The 12,885-nt window shown below is 52.7% G+C and overlaps 4 protein-coding genes across 4 annotated transcripts; 1 reads left to right on the forward strand and 3 right to left on the reverse strand.

Annotated features, from left to right (window-relative positions):
- Positions 1-1,571: 1,571 nt before the first annotated feature.
- On the reverse strand, positions 1,572-3,075 carry BO95DRAFT_431470 (GIY-YIG nuclease family protein; the record flags this gene model as incomplete). Its single annotated transcript, XM_025585009.1, has 2 exons — positions 1,572-2,086; positions 2,154-3,075. 2 exons carry the CDS (start codon positions 3,073-3,075, stop codon positions 1,572-1,574), a joined length of 1,437 nt encoding a protein of 478 aa, XP_025442734.1.
- Positions 3,076-4,255: 1,180 nt separating this feature from the next.
- BO95DRAFT_442332 (uncharacterized protein) lies at positions 4,256-4,815 on the reverse strand. The gene has a single exon (XM_025586396.1). The coding sequence runs from the start codon at positions 4,775-4,777 to the stop codon at positions 4,517-4,519; it is 261 nt and encodes an 86-aa protein (XP_025442735.1). The 5' UTR covers positions 4,778-4,815; the 3' UTR covers positions 4,256-4,516.
- Positions 4,816-6,423: 1,608 nt separating this feature from the next.
- BO95DRAFT_120097 (histidine phosphatase family protein) lies at positions 6,424-8,256 on the reverse strand. The gene is made up of 3 exons (XM_025580436.1): positions 7,758-8,256; positions 6,792-7,702; positions 6,424-6,715 (listed from the first exon to the last, which is right to left on the reverse strand). The coding sequence occupies exons 1-3, from the start codon at positions 8,109-8,111 to the stop codon at positions 6,556-6,558; spliced, it is 1,425 nt and encodes a 474-aa protein (XP_025442736.1). The 5' UTR covers positions 8,112-8,256; the 3' UTR covers positions 6,424-6,555.
- A 660-nt stretch (positions 8,257-8,916) lies between these two features.
- On the forward strand, positions 8,917-10,680 carry BO95DRAFT_463270 (uncharacterized protein; the record flags this gene model as incomplete). Its single annotated transcript, XM_025588977.1, has 4 exons — positions 8,917-9,391; positions 9,446-9,747; positions 9,799-9,914; positions 9,969-10,680. The coding sequence occupies 4 exons, from the start codon at positions 8,917-8,919 to the stop codon at positions 10,678-10,680; spliced, it is 1,605 nt and encodes a 534-aa protein (XP_025442737.1).
- Positions 10,681-12,885: the final 2,205 nt, after the last annotated feature.

Below are 12,885 nucleotides of genomic sequence, written 5' to 3' on the forward strand. Positions count from 1 at the left end.
TCCAACCTGACTCACTCCCCTGCGAGTATTCGGCCCATGCTTACTTTTATCTCGCAAGTACCCTCTTTTACCAAGGGCTTACTCTGTTAACGCTCGACGAAGTCGTAGGGACTCCCTTTCATACAAAACGCCACTCGCACTGGAGATAGGACCAAGTTGCTTCTTAGTCCAGAGCGGAAAGTAGGAATAACAGTGTATGTTCTCGCTGGTTCAGGCCTCTTGGCTGCAAATTGACGAATTTATTCCAGGAAAATCCTTCTAGGCACGTTCCAACGTTATTACTCTTCACTACATTTCTCTCGTGCATGGAATCGAAGTCAGTGCAAGATTTCGGGCCCGTTGTTACCAAATTCGATAGATGATATGATCGAATGCGGACCCTGGTGGTTCCACCAGCTGCATGACAATACTTGTCAAATGCGAAGCAGTGGTTCCAGACATTGCTCGATACCAGAGCTCTCCTGTACTAATACTCTCACCGCATCCCTCCATGTTGGCTGCTTTCAATCCAGAGTGACCATTTCTCGATAACATCAATTGCCTTGTGAGGGGTGTCATGAAACCATTCCTGATGCGGATGGTATGCCTCGCAGTCAACCCTCATCCTCTTCAACTTAAGACCCGCGTGACACAGAATCTCGATCGACTCGGGACTCCGGATCAGTTTCTCTGAGTCGTGACGACGAGAGTAAACTCCCCTGACCTGGCGGTCACAGCTTTCGTGGTGTAGCCAATTTTGACGTAGCCGTCATTTTCCTCGACCTCATAGATATAAACATATCCATCCCCCCATACTTCCTCGTGGATTTTGAGATCTGTGTCAGGCAGGACATGGATGACCAATCTTTCTCGTCCCAGCCTTCGGAAAGAGAGAACGCGAAACGGAGTGTCGCGCGGGACTACTTGGCATTAGCAGATGTCGATACATAATAATTTCATACACAGCGGCAACACGGACCTGTCCATTGTTTCGCTTTCGAAAATCGCTTCCAGCGGTGCCAGCTTGACCTTGAGTGCTTGTATTAGCTTCATCACTCGTGTCTGCTGATGGCAGTCTTGATTCTAATGGCCTCCGCACGGGATGGAGAAACTATGGGGTTGTGAGGGGTCTGATTGCCGGATGACAAGTTCTGTGTCGGCTTGTGCTCTTGCAAGACCTTTCTCGTGGTTCTGAGGCCACTGTAGTCCCTTGAGATCACATCGACCAGCGCACGAATGGCCTAACGAGCTTTTTTGGAGTTTGCCTGAGGCGATACTCAGACTCCTGCATTGTTCAACAGGATGTGCAGAGATGACCTGGCATGTCATAGATCTTGATAAGCTTCAGCCCTGGCACAAGGTGTCACGTAGCATGCGTCAGTTTATGGGACGAACCTGCAGACAAAGTTTCTTTCTTTCTACTCCACCGAAGGCATGTGTAATACAGAAACAGTCTTTGCTTGATTTATACGAGACCTCCAAGACTAAACAAGCAAGATGACGGTGGCCCGGCTGTCTCTCAGATGCTTGAATCTCATCATCGCCATGGAGGTTATCACAAGACATATAATGAGATATCCGCAATGGTCCGATCAGATATTATCATATATCTCCATTAATAATCCCTCAGTGTCCCTGAGATTCAACTCCTTTTCCAAGGCTTGTCTCCAGTTCGATTTAGACTTGGTTCGATCCATCCAACCTGACCACTTCTGAAGGGTGACAATCGCAGACTCGGGCGAGACATTAAACCATTCTTCATGCTTGCGCAAGCATGCCTCACAGTCTACCTTGGTCTGAAATCTGCTCAGCTCGGCATGGCATAATGCCTCGACGAGCAAAGGATGGTCGACTTCTCTGTCGGGGCTCTCGGAAAGAGGAAAGAGTTTCTTCGGCAGTCGATTGCAGACCAAGGCGTGCTGATCGAGCCTTACTTGGACCGTGTTCTTGCTGTAACCTATCTTAACCAAGCCAGCATTCCCCTCGACTTCATATGCGTAGACATGGCCCTTCGCGGGCCCTGATTTTGGCTTCAACGCGTTCTTTATATTCTGAATCCCTTTCGACTTCCCAGGAGGCTCATGTATAAATGGAGAGATTTCATAGCCTGGGCCGAAACGGGTTAGTGATAGGAGTTCTGTATGTGCAGTGGGGCAGATGATGTTTGATGTTACCTGTCAAGTCGCACCGCCTGTGCTCTAGTCTTTTGATGGCCGCGATGTCCGCTCGAAAGTCCTTTGCGGGATGGACTGCCGGGTTCGACTCAATGGAGGGGCAAATGACTCGGATTTCCGAAAACCACTCCGCGACGCGGCCCGGCGCCTCTTCCTCTCTGTGCAAGCCACAGAACATGCTCTCCCCGAGTACCTCCAGGTATGCGCGGAGCTGGAAATCGTCCCGAAAGATGTCCGGTTCAGTGACTCGCTTCAAGATCTCGCGTGTGATGTGCACGTTCCGACCTCCGACCATGCTTGTGGTATCATACGGCGAGTGGCCATTTGAAAGACACGTGGCGCGAAGCTCGGGGACAATGCTCTGAATGACCTTGGCCACCAACCAGCTCGGTGTATCAATGCTGGGCGCTGTAAAAAGCAGACGTGATACCTTGTCCAGGGTAGAGCGGGGCCTCCCCTTATGAATATGGCAGAGAGCTAGGGTTACCAAGTCATTCAAGGTCTGTTCCGAGAGACCACCCTTGAGATTATCTGATATCCGGGCAAGGATTTCATCAAATTGGGAGATATTCCTGGCGGGTAAGGTGATCTTGCAGGCGGTTTTGGTCGATTCTGCTACGGCAGCGCATTCTTTTCGGTGAACAGGTAGGCACTTCTTCAAGGTTTCGATTGCTGAAAAGGTAGCGCGGCGTGCCTCTTGTTCTCCGGTGTGGCGTCGGTCTGGTGGCGTGTGAGGACTTGTTGGAGGAGTTCTGGGCTCGAGATCGCGCCGAACTCGCGAAGCACGACTCTGTTGAGGCGTTTGTAAGCCGTTATCACGGACGGTCTTGGACTTGAATGGCGAAGAAGGCGGAGTGATGGGGAGAGCAGGGCCTGGTACTGGGCTTGAGGGTCGTGGTATCTGGTTTGTTTTGTCATGCATCTTTTCCGTTTGTCGCGGATATGCTTTACTCAGCGCGAGGCGCCTTTTCTCTTATTAGAGCTACTGTGGACGCAACAGAGCGGGCAAAGCTGCGCTTTGTGCTTGCGAGGGAATTTTTACGGATGATTTTCCGGCTTTAAAGGTGCGCTGATACCAGCTGTGCTTTCCTCTTGATTGTACTCTCCAAGCCACCAGCCGCTAGCCAGGGTTCCAGGCCAGGCGACTGAATACATGTCTGCCTGGAATGTTTGCTCAAAGTACCAATTACTTCAATGATATCGCCGGATCACGGCGGAATGTCCATGCCGCTGCTGGAAATACAGCCTTGATCCTGGAAATCAGGGTATCAAATTGGAGGAGAAGGGCTGTGTCGTAAGTCCGTCGAACTTTAATTCAGCTCCTCCTACTAAGCCAAGCCAAGTGTCCTGATGTGTCTTATTTGCTTTTTCTTCTCAAGAGAACTACTGCACGATGCTGATTCTGGGAAAAGGGCAAGATCAAGGTGGATGTGAAAAGACGCGTGGGAGGTGCAGGTGAACATTAATTGTGATGAGGTTGGACTGATAATCGAATTGATATCTGTGGAAAGATTAAAGGCAAAGGTACTCAAGACACTAACTAGAGTAGGCGATGGGTTTTGGTCAAAGCCTACTAAGAGTCCATGGAAGCCTTATTATTCTCCTCATTTAATCTTTGGCGGGGAATGTGTGCAGTCGCTACTTTTTTTTTCTGCCTGTGTTCTCGTTCTGTCACGTAAATAATCATGATGATGGATGATACTATTGATAAGCGGGGAAGTGGGAGGGGCGATTCTACTTATGTTTGCTCTTACTGGGCCGGTCCAATCGCATCCGTTGTTCTGATAACAACCATCGAACTGCGCACTTACAGGCTCGCAACCCGTCAAAAATGATAACCTTGGCTTGAAGTAGGAAAGAGTAATATACAACCCAGTGGGCTACCTAGGATGGATACAGTGATAGATTGATCCGATTACTCTATGAGCCAGTTTGGTTAAGTAAAATATAACGAGATAACCCATTATGACACTAGGTATTCACCGATTTAGGTGGTCTGTAGGTCATATGACCGGATACATTTAGAAGCGGGGAAAGTAAAGGATATATCAGGCTAAAGGATCCCTTCGGATAAAGAGAGTACAAATACCTTGAATGACTAGAATGGAGAAAGGCTGAGACAGATCATATATGAGTATCGAGCAAGTTGAAAGAAGACCTGGTTCGTTTGAGTTGATGGTGCATCGGTGAGCATATCGCTCGTGGGGTACGTACTCCAAAGCAGACTTTGGACAGCTTCTTTAAGTATGAAATAGTTCTTGGCAAAAGGAAGGTGGGTCAGTACGGTAGTTGTTATCTCAAGCCGATCAGGGCACCGCTCGACCAGCTGAAAAACCGCACGCTCACGCTCTCGGAGCTCCGGCCTACCGGTGACGAGATCGCAGCCGCGCTGACGGAGCGGCATGGAACCCGCACGCTGAGCGCGGCGGAGACGATCGAGGCGGTCGACGCGCAGATCGAGGGGTTTCTGCAGGCGGGGAAGCCGTTTGGGTTGGCGTTCTACTGTCGGAGGATCTGGGGAGTGGGGATGCCGGTTGGGATGTTGACGGAGGACGTTTGGGAGGTGCCGGGGTATGTGAAGGCTGGTTTGAGGAAGTTGGTTGTTGGCGGTGGGTTGGGTGCATATCGGACGTTGCCACAGGAGGTTTGGGTTTTTTTGAGGAGGGGTTTGCGGCTTGTGCTTGACGGGTTTGATGCAAGAAGACCCCCATTGTATATATTCCAGTATGTGCAATGCACAGATTAAGAATTGGTCTATCACAAGCCAATGGGCTGTTGCACATGTCAGCTTCATTGCGGAGAGTGTGGTGTTACACATCTTGACCGTTGCCATATGATCTGCACACTTTTGGACTCCTGTCATCCCCCCCGCTGCTGAAGATGAGTCCTCGTGCCGGTCTAGGCGTGGTATATGCATCCTCTCCGCCTACACCGCAATCCTGCGGGGCGAGACCATCGAACCAATCGTGGAAGAACCGCGACCGAACAAGATCGTATTCAAGCCACTCGAGGAGACGAGCAGTGCGCTCTACGCGAATGAACCGCTCGGGAGCCGGCTGCACGAGTCGACAACCCAGCACTGGGCCTCTGGATGGCTGGGCAATATCATCTTTGCCCTCTGGCACTGGCGGGTCCGCGCCACCTTTGCATACAAGCCTCGTGCGCGTCGCACGATGCACATCCCCGGTGCGGCGGTCGATCGCCTCCACGATCGTGCAGCCCAGCAGGGGCTCGCGGTGACGCGACACGACCTCGTCATGGCCATCATAGCTCAGGTGCGAAGCTGCCCCCTTCCCTCCACAGAGCGAGCAACTTCTGACACGATGGTTTTATTCAAAATACCCAGGCCGCTCTGCAAGCATACCCCCACCTGCACCCGGCAGCGATCGCATTCGTCTACAACTTCCGCAGACACCTCGACCAACCCGTGCAACTCCAAAATACCTCATGGCTAGTCTCGATCCCTCTGCCGACGCGGCCAAACAAGCCCATCATGCTTGACGATAGCGATGACGACGAGGAGGAGGATGATGAAGACGATCGACTCCTGATGCTAGCATCCTGCGTCTGCGACGCCGTCAGAACAGTCCGCACCCCGGAGTGCCTGGAGCTCTGCCGTCAAGCTCACACAGCCATGGGACCGTGGCGGCCCTTCGGGCCGGCCCTGCGGCACCCGAACCACCCGAACACTCTCGTCTCGTCGTCTTCCCAGCTACCGTGGTACAGTCTCTGCTTCGGCGGCGGGCCCGGACCAGGCCGTATTACGCGAGCATGGCTGTCGGCTTGATCGATCTCTGGGGGTTTATAGGGCTGAGTGTCCATGACTGGATCCTGATGAGTAAGGATCGCGAGGACCGCGGGTATTTTCTGTATGGGTCGTTGCATGTGGAGCATTGGGCGCAGTTGAGGCGGGGTTGTGCGCGGTTGGTGGGTGGGTGAGGAGGGCTGGGTTTGATTGCGTTTGACTTGGGTGGTGATGACCTACTTCCTGATGTTGATGATATTTATGATGGTCTTGAGTTATCCCTGGGGTTATGGATGGTAATAATAATGAGACCCTGGTTATACAATTGAAGAGTCTTGTCGGTGAAATAATAGGGTTCTTGATCTGAACATCCTTTGGGTATGTCCAGTACATGTAGTTTGATTTGCAGGAATGACCTGTCAGTATAGGAATTGCCGATTCTCGGACCACATGATAGCAAGTTGATGGACCAAGTCATCTCAAGTGAGGCTTTGAGTCAGTAGTGGACAGGATCTCGCGTAGAGCAAACCGGGAAAGTCTCCTGTCAAACAAATGACGAACAATGAAGATGAAACCATGTAAATTTCGTTGTTCGACTATACACTCGCTACCATTCCTGACGTCTAGAACTGCGAATAAAGAACATCAGATGGCCGGTCAAACTGCCTCGCACAAGGTGATGATGTCGTCAGGGATGAACGGCCTCAAAATTTCAATCAAAGAGGCCAACGGGATCCAGTCCAGCGTGCCGTGGATGGTCTCGATAGCCCGCCCACTGTACAAGACGCGGGCGTAATGCTCCGAGTTGGCCGTCTCCCTATTCTAATGGTTAGCATTCGCTGCAGCCCCGGGTATCCAAGCTAAGCTAGTTTGTGAATCATGCTCTAACGTACCAGATCTCAATGGCGATGTTCGATCCCATCCCCGGCCAGCGCAGCGCTCGGATCCCCAAAGCACCCAGCACCGGCCCCAAGTCCCCGTCATGCACGAAATTGTGGCTGTAGACCAGAGCCGAGCTGCCCTGGGCCACCGCTTCCAGGTGCTGCACAATCTCGCCAATGAACAGCCCCTCGACAAGCTGAATGTACCGCGTGGCGTTGGCATTATGTCTCCACCAGTAGTTCCACTCCCAGTCACCGGCCCGAAAAACCTCGTCCGCCTGCTGTTGGGTCACGCATTGGGACTCATCCTGAAGGCTACATGGTAGTTGGTAGCCGTTGCACAGTCGGCCTTGGAAGTTGTCGGCAAAGTGATCGAAGGTGGAGGTCCAGCTCGAAGTGTTGGCATCGAACATGTCGGCTAGCTTGGTGCGAAGCGACGCCGTGACCGACAGATGCTCTTCCCAAACGGGGGTCGACTCAATGGCGGACAGCAGATCGCTCCGCGCGGAACAAGAAAACCCCTGGTCGACAGTGTCGATGCTGGATGCCTGCTGGTGCAGCGGCAAGGACCCATGGTAATCCGGCCATATCCCTCTCAGCACCCCGCCCGCAGATTCCTGCGTCAGGGCGGAGCTACTGCTGCGGAGCCACACCTTTCTGCCATTATCCTCGTTTGGGGCCGACGGGATGAGCTGCAATCGCTCCAGGTACACTTCCCGAAGATCGCGACCGTGTTGGTAACCGTCCAAGAAGCCTCCGACCGTGAGTTGTGGATATTGGCAGGATCCATTGACGTAGCTGTCCAAGAACGGGTTCGTCGGATCGGAGTATGACCGCGCGTATACGGGGAGTGGAGAGGGGTTTCCAGACGTCGGCGCAAGGTAGAGGAAGGGCTGCACGTTGTTGCAGTTGTATGCTTGGTTCTACACCGAGTCAGTCAACTACTGCACCTAGAAGTATCAAGGTGGAGCCACCGACCTCGCCGCCCGGAAGAATATTGTAGGGAGTCCGGCGTTGGTGTCGCTGCAAGTATTCGAGGTAGACCAAGCGACCAGACACGGACCCATTGGCGATGGGAGGTGGTAAAGTGTAGGTATCGGCGTGGGGGTGAGGCATTGAGCAATAATTGTAGACCTCCTCAGCAGACGGCGGACTGGCCTGATCGGCGGGCGCGGAGTAGATACCCCCATAGGTTCCCAGCGAGGTATTGGTTATGAAGGTGGTGTGATTGAGTGGTGGATAGAAAGTGTCGCGCGCGGCGACCGAGGAGGTCAAGAGGGTAAACAGAAGGGAGATCATGTCGCTGAGTCCTTCATAAATGCTGATAGACATGGCCGCGCCGTCGATACGGGCGCAAATGGTAGCTTTTTATAGCACGTCCACCAGAGTCCCTCAGAGCCCTTCACCAGGCGGCTGTTGGCGAGGGAATTCACCAAGGGGTCGGATTCTGAGGGTGGAGGTTGCGCGCGTTGCGGGGATCGATAGTGAGCTGCCACTCCCAAACCGCGATTCCCCACGTGGGCATGGCGGTAGCCGAGGAGATGGAGATCGGATTCCGCACGTCCATGATGTAAGTTATCAGATAGGCTAGGTCTTGGAAATGAATATCATCGGCTGTTAGCGATGAACGCTAGTTTACCCACGGACCATGCATGGGGTGATGAATGGAAGAGGGTAGAAGAGAGAGGGAAGGGAGAAGGAAAAAGAGGGGAGAGGGAGAGGGAGAGGGAGAGGGAAAGGGAAAGGGAAAGGGAAAGGGAAGGGAAAAGGGAAGTGGAACTGAGCACTGTCACTGCGGGCGCCGGGCACAGTTGGCGGGTGAAGGTGAGGAACGGGCCGGACGATTCCAACTCCAGTCCGAACACTCCGTAACGTTACTTACTGGCTGACTGACTGACTGACTGACTGACTGCACTGCACGCGCAACTCTAGTTAACCTACAACGAACCCCGCCCCAATCTGCCTCGATCTGGTATGGTACGGTATGGTGGGTAGTCACGTGGTGCAAGATAAGCAAAGGAAAAAAGAAAGCAACGAACGATGGCAGGCCTTCTTAGATGCTTGAAGGGATTGATTGACGGACTGACGGACTGACGGACTGATGGACTTTGTTCACAGCCTCCCTTACCAACAAATCATGGATGGGAGCCATCTATCCCCTCCACCTGCTTCATCCTCTGCGACTCCGGCTACTCAGCCTCAGCAGACCATCGGCCAAAGGCCACCTCCTCCCTACTATCTGCCTCTCTATCCCCATCAGCAACAACCGCCACCCTTCCTCTTAGTGGATCATGTAGACAAACCGCAACTTCTTCCCCAGGGTCAGGAGCAACCCGTCTTCATCAAAAACGAAGATTCTCAGTCCCCATCCGAGGAATCCATGCAGAAGTTGACAGTCACCCTGCCGCGCTTCCAGTCAGGCCCACCGATATCGCCCGCCACCTCCGACTTGAGCGACTCTTCCACTCCCGCCTCGGATGACAAGGCTCTGCTCTCTCTTCGTCTACCTTACGATACCTTTCTGAAACCAACCCTGCAAGGAAGGAGTCTGGATGCCATTTTGTCGCTCCCGGTCTCCTTGCGCGACAGTCTGCAACCGTACTTCTACCATTGTATGTCTCCTGCTCCCACACTAAATGGAATGGAGGTTTCCTAACTACCGCAAGTCTCCACTTCTTGTGCACGCACATGTTTTCCCTTTGGCTCAGAGGAGTTATGTCTCTGGTGGTGGCAACAGGCCATGAATCAGCCCGCATTCCTGTTCATCCTTCTCACCACCAGTGCCATCCACAAGTCCGCGTCTGAAACGATTGCAGGCGGCGTCTCGGTAGCCGCCCAGCAGTCCACCCAGCACGCCCTTCTCTTTCGCGTCAAGGCATATGAGTTTGTGCGCCAGATTTTGAACGAGTCGGAAACTGCTGCTCTGGAGACGACCGCGTTTGTCGTGGCCCCATTAATATGTGTTGAGGTCAGTCTTGATGACCCTTATCCGGAACGCTACTGATTCTTAGTTATCTAGGCGGCCGACGGAAACCAACAGGCTGCAGACGCTCATGTTCAAGGGCTCAAGAGACTGGTCGATCTACTTGGTGGTATTGAGGGCCTGGACCATGCGATGGTCTCGCTTTTTTATTCGTAAGGCTTCCTGTTGTGGAACCTGACCGTATTGCTGACTCTACCCGACTTCAGTGCGGTACATGTGTATGGACTTCTCACCAGCTCGGAACCAGCGTTCCCCATGTCCGAAGAATGGAAGCAGAGAGTTCTTCAAGAGGTCTTCGCTGTCAAGTCCGAGGAGGATCTTCGAGACCACTCGTACTTTGGTAACCGTTTCTTCGCCTCGCCCTGGTCTGCGGGACTGGACCCCAGCCTCAGGCTCCTTCTCCAACACTTTCGACAATTGATGGTGCACTACAACTACGCGCAGTCATCCTTGTCAAAATCATCGGAGAACAACTTCGCCCTCCTGACTGCATATGAGCTTCTCGCCACGACCTACGTTCTCACCCCGTCGGACTTTCAGGATACGCTGCGCATTGCGATGCGGATCTACCTCGCTCTGCGACTTTGGACCTTTCAAGGGTTGCCATGCATGAAATTCGTGTCTGAAGAGCTACAACACAGTCTGTACACGACACTCCACCTCCTGCAGAGAACGGCGCCGGATCTCCTATTTTGGATTCTGTTTGTGGGAGGCCTCGCCTCAATGGGCCACCAAACATCCGCATGGTTCAAGACCTACCTCTCCATCACCGCCGGCCAACTGGCCGTGTACAACTGGGATGCCGCATTGGTCCTGCTGGAAGGCTTCTGTTTCATTTACCGGCCAGCAGACACGATGGCTCGGGATCTCTGGAACGCCGTTCAGCAGCGTCAGGAGCAAGAATTCTATCCGCAATGACAATCAAGCCACCGTCGATGAGACGGACAGCTGAAGCTATTCGAAGACCGTATAGAGCTAAAGCACCGACTTCATTCTACGAACCCTCCAGATTCTACAACCCCTCCAGAACTGAACTCCAGTTCTGCGCTGCAGCCGCTAAAATAGCCACGCCGACCGATTGCCTAGCGACGTATGATCGATTTCTTGCGCTCACCTGGCTCTCCAATGGAAGTGGCAATCCAACCAGTCCCGCTAACAGCTAGCTCTCTTAGCTACTATCTTGACCACAGCATATTTTTCCTCTCGGTTTCGAGTGTCTGGTCGCGAGATGAATCCGAAGCCAAAGCAGATCTAGCGGCTCGCTATCCCCCAACTCAGGATGTGGAATTTCTTTTCACAGCAACTCACGACCATACTCCTTGAGCAACATAGCACCGGAAGGTGGGTGGTTTCAATTGATGTCTGGCATGTTGGGGGCCAATTCTGCCCCTAGCTGTCAGCAATTGACGACTTTTAAGCGTCTCCGTCGTTGACTTCGCAGAATTCCAAAGTTCCAAGCTTTCATATCTCCTCCTCTGCGATATTACCGGTACCTTGGAGATAAGAACAACAGGATGTTTACCTTGACGAGCTTGCGATCTAAGGATACACGGGAACCGAGTCGTCCCTCGGTCACTGACTTTCGCTCGTCGAGGTGTCGGAGGAGTGCGCGGATTCTCGGCGTTTGTTCTCCTGCTTTGCGGAGTCAGTCCAACGTTTGTCCGACCAGGCGCTTACTGGAAAAGGATTGATGGCGGGATCGCGGTGTGCTGCTCTCTAGTGCGGTGCGGTTTTTTGCCTAGTCGCGCAACAACACTCAACTTCCGGCCACCGCCGGAAAGCCAGTGAGGCCTCGAGAGCCTACCAAAATCTCTTACTACGCATCCGACCGGTGCCTTTGGGTGGTTGTCAGTGTTTGCTACAACGTGGCCAGCGTGCGCTGACTTGGTCGAATGTTTCTTCCCGCGGACCCAACTTGGGTACTACTCCGACTGTCGGTGCAGATAGCGCGGACTTCCTGCGCACTTCCTACCTTTAGTGCTTACGAGCGTCTGGTCGGGTTTAGGCGGAGGCTCTTATGCGCTAGCAGTTGAAATGCGACCGTCCAATGGCTTTGTATGGCTCGCGCAATTTCACCTGGCGCACCACCGATTTCCACGATCTAATTGATCAAACCCATCGGACAGGGCATTCGAGAACATCATGGACAGAAGGTATGTACGGTACATCTTTCACTTCTAGTTCAACAACCTTAGTTACTGACAAGAGGTCTGAAGGGCGATGGCTTCCAAACCACGACACTGTCTTCTGGGTTGCGCCACGCCAGAGTTATTTCGAGGAGACCCTGAATTGCGTAGAGATTACTTCTAGTCACAAAAGGAATAGTACTGTATCAGAGCGGTTGCGGATTGGATGCAGCAATGAGCTAGATGCTCCGGGCATAGACGGGCATTCTGGGACGAAAAAGGGGTAATTGAGACCCGTGAGGGTTTTTTCTTCTTGCCTCCGGCGGGGACTGTCGATATATCCTTCTACTTAGGTACAAGTACTGTGCATGTCAGATCACTAACTTGTGTCCCACTTTCTTTTTCCCTTATCTCAGTGCGATGCTCATTGCTTCAGACAGAGACTGTTTCATTCTCCACCTTTCTGCAACGCGGGAGGTCGATGGGAAGGGGGATTGGGAGGGGTTTTCCCGTTGTAGGGAGAGACAGGTGGAACTGGAGGGAAACGAAGGTTGCAGGGAGTGATCTAAGAATAAATTAATTAGGCTCGCTCGTTCGGAAAGGAGGCCCAGAATTGGAAGTGACAGCAGGCACCTGGCAGGCAGGGATTGTTCGATGCGGATCCAGATCGCGTCAGCCTTCCCTGTAATCTTATCACCTCAATTTGCTTGCCATGACCCCCTTTCCGCATGATGGTTTGTTCAGTTGTGAATGTTGAAAGCGCCTTTCAGGGAGAACGGTGGTAGTTGGGGGATTGTCTGGGGAGGAACCGAAAATTGCCATCATGGATAGGATCAGTTCTAAGCAGAAGATAACAATGACGATGCACTAAGGGATGGTGCAAATCTCCAAGTTGCCAACCGAAAAGCCCCTTGACTGGGGTTGAACCATGGACCATGGAAGCGACGACAAGCCAGGGATTCGTCATTTGCGATTGTCGCAATCTCACCTTCAGATT

Source organism: Aspergillus brunneoviolaceus (assembly GCF_003184695.1).
Source record: "Aspergillus brunneoviolaceus CBS 621.78 unplaced genomic scaffold BO95scaffold_30, whole genome shotgun sequence".
NCBI lineage: Eukaryota > Fungi > Ascomycota > Eurotiomycetes > Eurotiales > Aspergillaceae > Aspergillus > Aspergillus brunneoviolaceus.

What these genes read in the sequence shown, in the direction of transcription:
- BO95DRAFT_442332 (XM_025586396.1), bottom strand. Translation starts at nt 4,777, where the DNA reads ATGCACCCAACCCACCGCCAACAACCAACTTCCTCAAACCAGCCTTCA.
- BO95DRAFT_120097 (XM_025580436.1), bottom strand. Translation starts at nt 8,111, where the DNA reads ATGTCTATCAGCATTTATGAAGGACTCAGCGACATGATCTCCCTTCTG. An exon ending in ATATTCTTCCGGGCGGCGAG is followed by an intron (nt 7,703 to 7,757) that starts GTCGGTGGCTCC and finishes GACTCGGTGTAG; the next exon opens with AACCAAGCATACAACTGCAA. An exon ending in AACATCGCCATTGAGATCTG is followed by an intron (nt 6,716 to 6,791) that starts GTACGTTAGAGC and finishes CCATTAGAATAG; the next exon opens with GGAGACGGCCAACTCGGAGC.